Source organism: Acinonyx jubatus, chromosome B1, assembly GCF_027475565.1.
Source record: "Acinonyx jubatus isolate Ajub_Pintada_27869175 chromosome B1, VMU_Ajub_asm_v1.0, whole genome shotgun sequence".
Taxonomy (NCBI): Eukaryota; Metazoa; Chordata; class Mammalia; order Carnivora; family Felidae; genus Acinonyx; species Acinonyx jubatus.
Window position 1 is genome coordinate 96,956,051 of NC_069382.1, and position 15,585 is coordinate 96,971,635.

The 15,585-nt window shown below is 34.4% G+C and overlaps 1 protein-coding gene across 1 annotated transcript in view; it reads right to left on the reverse strand.

The window, feature by feature from the left end:
* Nucleotides 1–15,585, reverse strand: part of FAT4 (FAT atypical cadherin 4) — a 173,623-nt gene that overhangs the window by 50,057 nt on the left and 107,981 nt on the right. Inside the window, exon 7 of the mRNA XM_027064111.2 lies at nt 3,184–3,364. Within this exon, the coding sequence (XP_026919912.1) occupies nt 3,184–3,364 (181 nt within the window). The remainder of the gene's footprint in view (nt 1–3,183; nt 3,365–15,585) is intronic.

Sequence of the window (15,585 nt, forward strand, 5' to 3'; positions counted from 1 at the left end):
GAAGAAAATAGCATACCATCATAGCATTTTATTCTAGCACTCATTGATTTTGTAAGCACACAGCTTCACAATTGTTGCAGCAATTGAAACATCTCAGATGGGAATAGTTATGCTACTGATTTGTCATACTCTATATTTTATCTTTAGAGAAGGACTCCTTGGCATGGCAGATAAATATTTATTAGACTATAACACTACAATGGATAGGACATCTCTTCCAAAATTGTCACAAACTTACTGAGCACTAACAGATGGCAAGAAAAGGGAAAAGTGCTTTGCATATATTGGGACAGTATGGGTTGATGGATATTGAGTAATTTTTGTTCTAACATTATTCTAAGCAGTTCACTTAGAACTGTTATTTTATTTGTCCTCACAACAATTCCATAAAGTCACTATTATTATGTAGTATACCTATTACATTGATAAGAAAAAAACTGATGCCCAGAAATGTTCAATAAACTGCCCCACAATTAAAAGGAGAGTCAGGATTCCATTCTACACAGCTTCATTCTCAAGGCTGTGCTCTTACCACAAAGCTAAAGACTTAGTTCTTAGGGTACAGATTCCATTATTCCTATGCTTTGGTGTAGGACAATTGAAGGAGGTTGTATTTACTGCCTTTTTGAGGTTCATGCCAGGAAGTAGTTAGGTTGTACCTGCCTTTCTCCAAGTGGTACTAAGCACAGTGAGCCAAAAGCATATAACTATGACCTTGGGCAGAAGTTTTCTCCATCCTTAATGATTTGACTGTATAAGCCTCTTAGAATTCAGCTCTTTGCCAGGAAGTAGGTCCCAGCTTCTGAAAGAAGTTCATGCATAGCCTTTCCTCTTATAGTGCATGTCAGTGTCCATTCTCTTCTGGATTTCCTTCTGTATATCTCTGGTCAGAACTGCTTAGCTCCCTAGGTGACTCTTCCTTCTAAACGTGCTTATCAACTGTTAGGAGAATTCCAGAAGACTCATTCCTGCCCCCCTTTTATTTCTCTATTCTCTCTCCTAAAGTGTTCTTATTCAGTGCCTTGGTTTTACATGTGCTGTGAGCATTGATGATTCTCAAATCTGTATCTACAGCCCTGATGCAAACCTAAGCTTCATACTCATAGTTTTAATGTCCCAACTGATAATCCCATGTGAATGACTAGTAGTCACTTCAAATTGGATTCAAGTAAGAACTCCTGGTTTCCCCCATGCCTGTTTCTCCTCCAATGCTACCCATAATGGTACCACCATCTGCCCAGGTGTTCAAGCCAAAAACTTAGTAGATGGCCATTCTGATTTCTCTCTTTTAGTTCCACTTACAATCTCAAATGTTTTTCCAAATACATTCATTCAATTTTAATTTTTCCACCTTAGTACAAGCACACTCCACCTTTTGTTTGAATCAGTATATTAATTAACACCTGAATGGTCTCACTGGTTTCTCTTCTAATAGCTTCTTTCTACAGTCCTGCCTCTAACCCAATCCAAACAGATCAGTTTATTTTGGCCCCTGTTTGAAATACTCCAATAGTTTATCACATAAATGATTTTAAGAATTTCAATAAATAAATAAATAAATAAATTAATTAATTAATTAATATCTCAATTTCTTACCATGACCTAGGAGCCCTTGCATGGGCTACATGATTTGGCCCCTGCCTACCTCTCTGAGCCTGTTCTCACTCTGGTCCACACTCACAAAACTTCCTAGTTAAATGCACCATGCTTGCTTACATTCCACAGCCTAGTTCTTCAGCCTAAAGGTCACTTCCATAAAGAAGTCACCCATATTAACCATACCTAATAGTCCCTTGTCACTCTCTTGTTATTTAAGCCTATTTTATTTTCAAGGCTGCATTCACCATATTAAGTAATCTTCTTTATTTCATATTAAATTGCCTATCTACCTCACAAAGCATGCCGGCTCGAAGAAAGTGGAAACTTTGTCTTGTTACCCATACTAAAAACTCAATGCATGTTTATTATATGAAAAATAGCTTGAGGTCTTCTATATACCTCAGTCACCTCTGTCAGCAGGAAGAGACTACTTAATAGCAGTTTCCCAAAGTGATTTTATAAATAGGAAATTAGTAACAAACAAAATAAATCACTAACCAAATCATCACAGAATCAACATTCACAGGCCTCCTTTTACTGATAACTCCTCAGAACACTCAGATTCTCTTTTCTGACCCATTACACAGCCATCTGACCTACTCTAATTTACCTTATATAAGCCTATAGAGGGTAGGGATGTTGTGTGGGTAAGAAATATTTATGTCTTTGAGACTCTTCTTTGGAAAACTTAGAAATCTTCATTTCTTACTGTTGATAATAGGAAGAAGTGAAGAAGGTGACACACAACTCGATCCACCAAATGTTACAACACAACCATTTTCACATCGTCTCTGAAAAAGGTACCATATTGTTTTCTCCATTTTAAATGGGTTTCAGTAGATTAACAGAAAGTTTTCAAACTTTGAAAACACAAATATTCTTATTGAGGCTAGTGGCTGGGTTAAAAATGGCCAAAATTCTTTGATATTCCTCTTCAAGTGGTGAGGTGCATTTCTCCTCCCAGTGAATCTAGGCAGGTCATGGCTGCTTTGACAAAGTATTATGGAAGTGATGCTACACCACTTCTAGGACTTTTCCTTAAGAGCACTGGCAGATTTCGCCTGAGGTTCTTGGACCCCAGAGCTACCATGTAGCCCATTTCAGCTACCTGCCAAAGAACCATATTGTGAAGCCCTGAGACCACAAGATCAGAGACAGGGGGCCAGCAGAGCCCAACCTTCCAATCATCCTTGCCGAAGTACCAGACGTTGAGTGAAGACATCTTGAACCTTCAAGACTGCCCAGTTACCAGGTAAATACCATTAAGTGATACCAGCCAATCACATGAAGCAGAAGAATCTCCCTGTGAACCCAGCCCTGTAAATGAACTACATGGACTACAAATTCATGAGATAGATAAAAATATAAATAAAACTAAGTAATTAAAATTTTAGAATGACAAGTAAAATCATTGTTTAAATCCTCATTTTAGCCATAGTTAGTTATTCAACAGTACATGGACATAATAAGGCTATGGGTTAATGTTACAGAATTTCTAGCAAAATTAAGCATTATATTCAGTTAGTCCAAAGACTAATGTTTAATGAAAAAATAATCAAAGTTTACAAAGGAAAATGTACTGACCTGATAACTGCATTTGTTGAGGCATCAGCATCTGAGGCATTTACCAATAAAACATCTGTTCCAGTGGGTGCATCTTCAGGAATTGTTGTGAAATACATTTTACTGGCAAAAGTAGGGACATTGTCATTGACGTCATCTACGATGACATTGATTGTTCCAGTTCCAGTCAGGGCAGGGGATCCTAGAAGGAGAAGAAAATCAAGTTTTTAATGTTTATAAATAACAAAGATAACAGCAAATTTAACCTTAATTAGTTACAGATAACACTACTGGAGACAATTTAGAAAACATCTCAAAGTGAAATTTCTAAATGCTGCAAGTGATTGAGTGTTTTTTTGATTTTGTTACAAGACAAGTATTTTCATTTATAAACTGGTATTTCAAATCTTTTCTGATGATATTGAACAAAAAGAGTATGTCAACCTCTTATTCTATTTGAAAGGTGCTGATTCGGCAATGAAAATCACAACAATATCATTTAAACACCACAAAAGAGGCACTGCTGGTTTCTCTGAAATTGCATTAAAATAGCTCACTCCAAATTTGGAGAATACCCATGGGCATTGAATATCTGGCCAACTGACAAAGCACGAAAACTAAATTCCTAGCTGTGACTATCAATGTTAATATCAAAAATTTGGGTTTCTGGGTCTTTAAATTCCCTATTCTCAACTAATCTTTGTTTGTAAAGGAAAAAAAAAAAATAAAGCTTCAAGTTATATCTCAAAACCACGATCTTCCACTTGGTGGAAATAACATGTGGATGAGCTGACTTGGAATTATTTTTGTTACGTTTATTTAATATGTAATATAAATGTGAAACAATTATTTTTTTTATTTCCTGTTCCAGCTCTGTTATCAGCATATAATGAAAAGCCAACATTGAAGAAAACCTTGGCATACACTGTCCGTACTACACAAAGTTAACAGACTCTTTGTGGTGAAGGTCAGAAGCCATATTTGGTTACATTCTGTGGGTTGTCCCAAAACTAAAAGTCAAATCAACTGTCTTTAGATGCATGTTCAAAATTAGTTTTCAAACTTTAATCTCTCTAAATAGAAACAATAGAGATCTGTTTAACTGTGTTTATCTAAAATAAAATAAAGCCCTGAATACTCTCTTTTTCTGTTTAAGATATTAAAACTTTCCATAAAATTATTCACCCTTATATGAAATTTAAATTCTACTTATTTCTAGCACTCAACACTTCTTAATAAAAGCCATCCATTCATTCACTCATTCATTTCTCTGTAAAATGTCTACGGTGTTCCCTTTTACTCCTTACAGAATGGTGTTGAGATTCACAACCTTCCAGTATTTTTTTTTTCTAGTAATCCTGTGATTTGCTGATATTTCCTTTACTACTATTTAAACCTATTCTATGTTCTTAGATTGTAACTACTGATGGCCTATAACCAATGAGCTTTATGCTCAAATATATAGGAACCAAAATCAGACTAGAACAAACAGACTAGAAAATTATGGAATGCAATGGATTTAGTGATGTTATATCTGTGCTCTATACAAGGAAGCTTGAATTCTACATGAGATGAAAATGCATATGACCAGTTGAGCTAGGCACTGTGATGAAGCATGACTGCTCCCATAAATCTATGCCATTAAATTTAGGCTACATGGTGATAATTATTGCCAAATATATCTTTCTCAGTAAAGTATTTTATATTAAACATTCCATTTCCATTAACATATTTTTAAATTCATGACTCCCAAAGTCTTACCTTTTATTTTTTTTAATTTTTATTTATTTTTGACAGAGAGACAGAGCATGAGTCAGGGAGGGGCAGAGAGAGAGGGAGACACAAAATCCAAAGCAGGCTCCAGGCTCTGAGCTGTCAGCAGAGTCCGACGCAGGGCTCAGACCCACAAATCGCAAGTTTATGACCTGAGCTGAAGTTGGACACAACTGACTGAGCCACCCAGGCACCCCAGAGTCTTACCTTTTAGATGTTTGATTTTGTATTAAAGGAAACAAAAATTAGTCTTTACTATTGCTTACAAGTATAATTAACTATAAACTTACTAAAAGAGTATAATTGCCTTTTCACTAGTCACTTGATGTTAATAATGGTAAAATGATGTCACAAATATTTCACACACAAAATAGATTTGGAAGTATTATAAACACTGGAGAAGCACATCAAAATAAGACTTTAAAAATCTCACTCAACATATTAATAATGATCATATCCTTAGGTAGGCAAGTACTGGTTTAAGAAGTTTACATAGACTACATTGTGTAATCCTCATCAGTTAGTACCCCTGCTATCCCCAATATATGTTTAAAAAAGCTGATAATTGGATTAAATGATTTTTCAAGGCCATAGACATAGTGAGAGAGCTGGAATTTAATCCATGGGACTTGGATGTGAAGCTGTTTGCCACTGGCAAAAAGCTGAAAGGTGTTGCTAGAGACTGAACGGGTGCCACTCAGCGAGATGTGCTGGGACTCTGAACAAGCTGGGCCCAGAGAACAACATAAGACACAAGTTGGAGAAAATCCCCAAGTCCATAGGTGATAGACCCTAGTTATTTGCCAGTTGAAGTTTGTGGGGCATTTGGAGACAGCACTCCTGCCAGAGACTTTCAATTTCTCATAAGGGTCATGTTAAAGCTAACTAAATACCTTCAGGGGTATCATTGATGATCAATGTTTGGACTAAATCTCTTATATATGTTTAATTATGTACAATTTGGTGAAATGGAAGTTAATTATCTGCATCATGTTGGTATCTCTTCCACTAGTTACATTTAAAAAAAAAACGGTAAGTAAAGGATAACTGTGTTTTCATGTGGGCAAAAGAGGATGCCATGGGAAGGACAGTGTGCACACTAGGATGTATTGAGAGAGGGAATAACTAAATCAAGTCCCTAGAAGCAAAGGATAGGAGGATATGGAGGGCTCTTTTATATAGTTTACTGACATTGAACTCTACTCACTAAATCTCAGTTTCCTTTTCTGTAAAATGGGAATAATAAGCATAGAACATACCCCAAAGAGGTACTGAGGGAAATGTAACATGCTAAGGATAGTGACTGGTATATAGTTAAAATGTATTCCTTGTTCTTGTACTTGCTTTAGACACAAGAAAAATGAAAACTTTACATTAGGAAGGTCCATTTTCTTAATATTAAAGATTTCAATTTTATAGTTCTCAGGATTTTTATTCTCCAACGAAACTTTTGACTCAGCTCTATGATAACATTATTCAGGAAAATATTTTGAGTCATCCTTTCTTCTTAATGATTCCCTTGTAGTGTAACAAAATGAGACACTTAGCTCTCAAACCTTTCATAGCTTTGTGGAGAACATGTTGATTGGAAATTTAAAGATGAAAAATTTGGTACTTTACAGTGAGAGTTTAAAGAAGACCTAAATATTTCTGGTATGCCCATTGCTCTCTAATCAACAATACTTAGACTTGTTAAGAAGTATCCCAGTAACTGCCAAGCAAAGGTTTTATCCTTGGTATTCTAAAGTGTCTGATGACACATATATGGAAAACCACATAAAATGATGACTAACTCATTTGGTCAGGAACATGTGATTTCTTTCTTTGTCTCTAAACTACATAAATATGGTTGCTGATGTGTTTTCTGAATTAGTAAGCAAAAAGAGAAAAACATTGTTTACCCAGGAAAATATTCAGCAAGTTCAATCTCAGTGTCTTCATACCAGAGAATACCTAATTTTCCAAAAGATTTTAAAAGCACACCAGTGACAATAAGATGGTCCCAGCTTGAGAAGTAGCCCCATAGGTGATCCCATATCCACATGGGAGCTCTTCTCAAGCAAAGGGTCCCCTTTGCTTCTCTTAGTAGCTGCCACAGCCCAGTTTATAAGCACTTAGGGTTTTTTTCCTATTTTCTTCAAGAATTGTCAGAATGAACCACAATTCTCCAGTGGCCTCCCCTTCTTGTTGCCCCAAAGGATGTGCATGCAGGTCTTATCTACTTTTTTCAATTTTATAAGGAAACCTTACAAACACATTGTTCTAAATTTCTAAGTCTTTTACTGAGATTTAATTAACCCTAAATTTGAATTCTGCTTCCAATATGTTTTACTTTTATTCTTGGGAATGGGACCTAACCGCCAAACAACCAGATCCCATCTCATCCTTGTCCACTAATAGCGTGAGCTCTGGAAGTCACTGCCTCTGAACTTTAGTCAGGAAAGTGAAATCAAAGGAGAAAAATGGAACGCCCCTGATTTCACATAAATTTTATTTCTACATCACTGGTCTCAGATGAAAGACATAAGTTCCCTAGTTGATGGCCCACATAAATTTTAGCACTTCCTCTCATCTGCTAATTGAATGATGAAGCCATGTTTTCATCGTTGCTTTTCTGTGTTTGGTTGTCTTTAAACTCTCTCCTTCTTAACTATGTGAGGAAATGGTCTAGGATCCTTATGTTCCTGTTTCCTAACAGTTTTTGTTATGTCCCTTGTGAAGTGCAGCACAATGCCTACTGTTACTTTATCTTTAGTCCACACCTCTCTGTTGGCTCTAGGCTGACACATGCGACTATCTGTTGTCTCTGCTTGCAAGTTACCAAAAAGCCTCAATATTAGTATGTGAAAAACTGAAATATTAATTATTCTGTGTAAATGTAGCCCATATATTTATCTATAAATTGAAATATAAATGTATATATACATATATATTTGTATATACATATTGTTGAACACTTACTTGAGATCATGTATATATATATATTTTTATATATGTATTACTCATTTAATATACAGATTCCATAAAATAGGTATTAATTTTTTTGATAAAGAATTTGAGACTCAAAGAATTTAAGCAATTTATTTATATTCAGTCATAGTGGAAAGAGAGAGCCAATTTTGAACTCAATGCCATTCTTACTATAGATGTTTTACTCTGTATTATTATTACTATCAGTGTACTCTGTCATATCCTCTATTAAGTTATAAGCTAATAGAGAGCAGGAGTAATTTTATTTAATTCATCTTTATGTCAACCCATAATGCATACCATTAGACTTTGTTCTCATTCTGCAGTCTTTTCCTCTGATTCTTTATATGGAAATCTGGTCTAGTGACTGGCTGAAAGTTCAAAGAACAGAATACTTCTAGAAATATACATCTGGGAATACAGGCCTTAGCCGGTAGTCTACTACTTAAAAAACAGAAGGTCCCAATTAATACTGATTCTCAGGAGAAGAATCAGAATACTAGGGACCAATGTTTAGTTTGAATAGGTCTGCTAATGATGAATTATATAGGCAGTGGCATAATAAAGCAAGATTGTTCAATTTCATCTTGGATTGATTTATGAAAAACAGACACAATCAGAAAGAAGAGGCAGGATGTAGTGACACAGACTCCTGACAGATGACAGTGAGCCAATGAAAAGGGTTGAAGGTACAAATAAAATAAAAGGTCAAGGCCTCAGAAATTTATAAATATAGAGGCCAGGAGGTGCGGTGGACATTTGAAATATACTTACAAGTTGGAAGATAAGAAGAACTTCAAATTTCATTTTGTATAATTTTATGTATTGTATACATTCATCTGTATACATGTATATATATACATATATATATAAGTGTAAAAATAAACATGAGTAAACTGGTAGAAACCTTCTGAAATTTTTAGAGCAAATATCAAACAATGCATATGATTCTGAAAAGCATTTTTAAAAGGGTGTGAAAATAAATCACACACACAGAGACTGTTTACAACTTAATCTTCTGATAATCCATTATACTATGGTAGTTTCATGCTCTGTGTGGGTCATATTTTATATTTTTGAATTTGGAAAATGATTAAGTGGATATTGGCTTTTAACACTGGTGGCTTAATATGCTCAAATATATCAACATAAAGTTCAAGCTAATTTAAAATGAGATTTAAAAAGAAAAAAGTTTTAAGCAACTGCTCTATCAGAAAATACATTTTTAGTAAGTGTAATAAATGAGTCTAAATGAGTAATTAAAGTTCAAACTGCAGGCAGATTACATTTTTTATGTTAACCCTTATAAATTAAACATACTTTCATGAAACATAAAAAACTATTCTGCAGAAATAAAATTTTTGCTTAACTAAAATCTGTTGCTTTGCAACAAAGCCGATTTCATTCTTGACATCAAACATTTGGTGAATAGGTCCTCTGGATGTGTGTTTGTTGTAGTAAAGTATTAGCTTCTTTTTTTTCTTTCCCAAGAAGTAAACACATTTTTCTCACAGTAAGCCATCCGCTGAAAATCTACTGAAATTTCAGCCGTTCTATATTAACATTAGACCTTGTGTGGTTAGATTTAAATTTGAATTCAGCAAATGTATAAAGCAAATAAGTACGGAACCTTTCGAATAAGAACAGAAACTGTGTATTTTAAAAATAACATTTATAATGTAATTTATTACTGCTAATTAGTTTTACAAATATATTTATATAAATTAGGTATATATACTCTTAGATAGCACTTGATTTTTAAATTATTGCTGTAGGAATCTTTACCAAAAACACCATATTTCCTTGATAAATTATTTTACTAAATAGAAGTGATAAGTAAAAAAGGGAAACTATTTAATAATGTTATGAAAATGACACTGAAAAGTCACACAACTATATGAATGTACTTAATGCTACTGAATTGTGCACTTAAAATAATTAAAATGGTAATTATGTTATATATATATATAGCCACAATTTAAAATTTTTATAAAGTAATATATAATGTTAACAAAATATTTTATCCCGCACAAAAAGCAGGTCTTGAGGAATTACTTTTTAGAGGACTTTAAAAGAAAATCCTCAATACATGTTGAAACTCTGAAACATTAAAGGCTACCTCAAATGCTAAACACAACTTGCCTCCTGCCTACTTAGTTAAAATATCTAATTATATATTTATGAAATAATGATCAAAACACACTACAAAATGATTATGCTTTATCAGGATAAAATGAAAAGACTTTTTGAAAAGGTAAAAAAAAATTCTCACAGTGAGGTCAGTTTTTACGACATTTAATGTTTATCTTTTAAGTCATATAAATATTTTCCTTAATATTGCAAATAGCTTGTATCCATTTCAAAGTTGGGTCCTTTGTCCACTCGTATTTATAGCTTACACGAATAAATAAAATCTACACTGAAATTATTTTATTAAATTTTAATTCTATGCAACATAATGACAATTCTAGCTTTTACTTAACAATTTTAGAAGCTAAATCATTTGTTTTTGTATTTGTATCTAGTGAATATACAAATGAAATTCTATGTAGGAAGAATTTTTCTTACTAAAGAGTACCTGGTTTTAAAAAAAAGTATTTAAGTAAATAATTTATAATAATATAATGTCACTAACATACATGGTACAAAGTCTTACTAGAAATAAGAGGAAGTAAAACAATTGTTATCAACTTTGGAAATAAAATTCTCATCCTAGGACAAGTATTTTGTTAAAGTAAGCATATTTGGCCCAAGATGGACCCATTCATGTTAAGCGTCACATCAGCAAACCAGAACTTAATTGTGCTCAGTTCTCCAGAAAGAGAGGTCAACCAACCAGTACCTGCCTCTTCAGCACAAATTACCTTAGCTCACTCCAAGTCTTCCTTATGCCTATAAGGAAAGTAACCTTGCTTTAACCAATCAGCAAATGCCCTGTATAATGTCCTCGCTCTTCCCATTGAAGTACTAACCAGGCCAGACCCTGCTTAGCTTCTGAGATAAGACAAGATCAGGTGTGTTCAGGGCTGTAGAGGGCTTATCTGGTCTACACAAATCTCTTGCCTTGTACAGCTCTGTGAAGGTTCTTTCTGTCTACTAGCTTGGATACTGTTTGATTCATGAATTGCTGAACAAAAGCCTATGAGATCAGTAACTTGTGGAAAAAATTTATTTCAGCAACTCTGATGGAAATAACCAAGACTGCCTTAGACGCAAATATACAACAAGTTAAATACAATTAATTTTTTTGTAATTGAAGATAATCCTGGCTCTATCTGACTTACGGAACCACTGGTGCCTTGTGGAAAGCTTTCAAGCAATTTTCATTATTAAAAATGTTCATCATAACACACAAGGCAAGCTCTTCTTCAACATTTTCCCACAAATAATGCTGACAAAATGCCATCTTTCTGGAACATTTAAAAAACAACCATCTTCCAATGTAAAATGTCATATTCCACATTTCTGACCTCTCTTTTGATTATAGAGCCATTTATATAATGCAATGACTGTCTCAGCTTAAACAATATGACAGATAGCATTCATTCAAATGTCATCATATCTTCACCAAGAAAATAAAGCATAGTTATTAGCCCTTTTAGCTTTTAGAATCAACTTTTGCAAAAGCATCATGTTTCCCCTCCATTAAAAAGTAATTTTCTATCCCTGCATAAGAATGAAGTTTAGGCCTTCTTTCAGTCATACGATAAATGTCCTTAATTAGAAATGCTAATAACTGAACTTTTCCCCTCAGACCTATTAGTTATGCTGACACATAGATGCTTCATAACTAAACTTTTTGGTCTAATCTATACACAGAATATCTCTATATCCCTTTGTATATTAGACCAAGAACAGATAAAGAATAATGTATTTAATTTGTGAACTGATTAATTTCCCACCTCCAAATTCAATGCCAACATACACACATAGCACAACTGATTCATTGCATGTGTACATATGTGTGTATCACACATATTGTATACTAGAAAAATATCTAACATTTGTTTTACACTTTATAAAACCCTTGGACATGCATTTCCTGATTTAAGAAGAATATCAATTCTTTGATTTCAAATTTATGAATATTCTTATTTTGCAAGCTGTTTTAATGGCTAAAAACCACTTGGTTTTTAAGCGTTTTTTTTTTAAATATAAAAATAACATTTAATCCAAAGAAAGGAAATTCTTATAAATGTGGTCTATGCAAAACATATCACAGTAGACAAGCTAATATGTGGAAGCAGTGAGTAATGGTTTAGAAATGTTTTCCCTGACAGCGTTACCAGTTTTAAATCCCATTTTCACTGAAAAACAGCTGCATGCTAAGCCAAGTTGCTTATCTTCTTGAATGCTTAGTTTTATTTTTTTTTTCTTTTAATTCATAAAATTGGAATAATAGTGTCTAATTTACAGTGCCATTATGAGATTAAATGAGATGATATAGTACAAATTCTGGCACATACAAGCCCTCAGAATTCACGGAATGGAAAGTTTATGACTTTTTCACGTTGTATCTACCCCAATGTATTCTCTAAGAACTAAACTTTTATATATATCTCCCTGACATCTCCACTGGATATCTCATATCTAAAATATACCATATCCAAAAATTAGTTCTTGATAATGTATCTTAAAATTCTCCTATCTCCCTGTCTCCAAATTTCTAAGGCAAATATTCTAGGACTCCTGTTTGATTTATCTGTTTTCCTAACTTCCTACGTCTCCTATTCGATCATCGAGTCCCACTAGCTCTATCTTCAAAATGGATAAGATATTTAGCTCGTTACGTCCACACCGTCACCTTATGCCAAATACTATTATCTCCTTCAGGGATTGCTGTCATGGTCTTTTAACCACCATCTGTATTTCTGCTCTTGCTCTTTACCACCACTTCTCCATGAAACCAGATCTTTCCAAAATCTCTCGGCACTCTCTGTCCAAAACCCTAACAAGGCTTCACCTCTTTGTTTGAACAAAATTAAAATTCTTTACCCTGCCCTAAAACATTTGTGTGATCTAGCTTCTGCTTCCTCCATCCTCCAAGACTGTCTTTTTCTCACCCTTGTCCAGCCATCCAGCACCTCTTGCAGTTCTCTGGGTGTGGTCAGCTCCATCCTTGCCTCAGGGCTGTTTCATCTGCCAGCAACACTGTTTCCCTAGATTTCTACATTTCACTTTCTTGACTATACTATCCTCCAGTTCCTCACTCTGTGCCACTTAACCTGCTTTATTTAACTTCATAACAACACAATATCAAGATGCTTGTTACACATTTATATAGCCTATAGAAGCGGAAGAATCTCATTGACTGTAATCAGAATTCACTTATAAGGTCTATTGAATTAGCTTCATGGGGGCGCTTGGGTGGCTCAGTCAGTTAAGCATCCAACCTTGGCTCAGGTCATGATCTCGTGGCTTGTGAGTTTGAGCCTTGTGCCGGGCTCTGTGCTGACAGTTCAGAGCCTGGAGCCTGCTTCACATTCTGTGTCTCCCTCTCTCTCTGCCCCTTCCCCATTCATGCTCTCTCTCTCTCTCTCTCTCTCTCTCTCTCTCTCACACACACACACACACATACACACACACACAGACACACAAACACAAATAAATACCTTAAAAAATTAGCTTCATGGTTTGATTTTAATAAATGCAAAATGACAGCTGGCAGGGATCATTGATAATATTCTCATCTTCTACCTGGAAATTCTAATGAATTTTTTTGTATCTTCTCCTACCTAGCAATTTAACTTGAACAATGGCTAAAATTAAGCCTATTTTCAAATGATCAATATTGAAATTACTGATTCTAATTAATTTGGCTTCACTTAAAAATATTTTGAACACTGATTCAATGTATTTGGAAAAATAAAAATAACAGTTAAATGTCTTATTCATTAGAGTACAATGAACAACATATAAGAAGAAAAGCTTTATTAAAATTGCATTTTTGGAAATCTGTGTTATTCAGAGACTCAGCAGATCCTAATTCATAAATACAGTATACATGAGCAAGAACTCAGTTGACAGGCAGAAATCCTTGATATTGTTCTTGACTCTGTCAGTCTCATTCTTCAAGCTCTGGCAAACTGCCTAATTATTCCAGGCCTCACTTTTCTTATCTCAAATATAAAGAAAATGGTCTGGTTCATCTCCAAGAAGTCCTCTGGCTATAAAATTATTATTTTAAGTCAAATTTTTCTAATTTGAAAGTGTTTTATATATAGTTCTCTTTCAAAATCCTTCCATATTACACACTGAAATACAACAAACATCCCTCTATTGTCATATCACCTTGTTTTAATGTTTTTTCACACACTAATTCAGTTCCCTGAAAGAGTAGTGGCAGACAGTAATGACTCACAGATTCTAAAATTTCTGGTGAGGGCAGAAAATAATCTTGCATTAAAAGAATGTATGTAGGGGAGCCTGGGTGGCGCAGTCGGTTAAGCGTCTGACTTCAACCAGGTCACGATCTCGCGGTCCGGGAGTTCGAGCCCCGCGTCAGGCTCTGGGCTGATGGCTCAGAGCCTGGAGCCTGTTTCCGATTCTGTGTCTCCCTCTCTCTCTGCCCCTCCCCCGTTCATGCTCTGTCTCTCTCTGTCCCAAAAATAAATAATAAACGTTGACAAATAAAATAAAATAAAAAATAAAAATAAAAAATAAAAAAAAATAGAAGAACGTATGTGTATACATATATATATATAAAACCTGAAAAAATTACTTGTATAAATGTATATCTATTGGAACGATTTATCTAAACACCAAAATTCCCATGACAAAAGTCAAAACAAGTGAAAAGTTTTCATATTACGTTTATATGAAGAGTCATAGGCCCTTATTATTAAGTCATGTGAAGCTAAATACCATACATGTGACATATTTCTATAGCTAAAAAGGTGCTGGGTATTTGAGTGATATGGAAGGCTCACACTTTTTTTTGTTTTGTTTTGGGAAGCCCATGTATTAAAGAATTGCTAAATGGTAACACTTCAAATGCACATAATTTCTTCTTATGCAGATTTTGAATTAGTGAATTAAATTAAGAAAAGGTAGGGGGCACAGCACAGAGTAGAACAAGACCTACCTAGAAACATCTAATAGATAACAGAATTGAATGAGATCCAGAAGGTTCAAGGGAAAGTCATGAGAACATAGCTCAAACAGTATTTTAAGTATCTGAAACTGAATTAAAGCCATAAAATGCTTCACTGGGTCCTTACATATGACTGCAATTTATCACATCACACTAAACACTCCAGAGCCTTAAACACTTGTGCTGTTTTTTCAAAGCAGAGGTCAATTTGAATGACCACAACCAATGTAGAAAAACTTCTGGAATTTCAGCCATGAGTTTACAAAGATTGGTGCTTTTCCTTTTGGTAGGACCTTTGAAAAATCTGCAAGTGATAAATATACAACAATAAACTAAAAGTCTGGTAAATAAAATATGAAATAACAGTTGCATATTAAAATAACAAGATGGTGATGATTGATTATCATGACTTTTTACCCATTAAATCATTTTATCATTTAACAAATGTTTAGTAAGCACCTGTTATGTCACAGGTTCTGTTCTGGGTGTTTCTGGCAATTCATTTTTTTTAAGTTTATTCATTGATTTTGAGCAAGACAGAGACAGCACGAGTGGGGGAGGAGCAGAGAGAGAATCCCAAGCAGGCT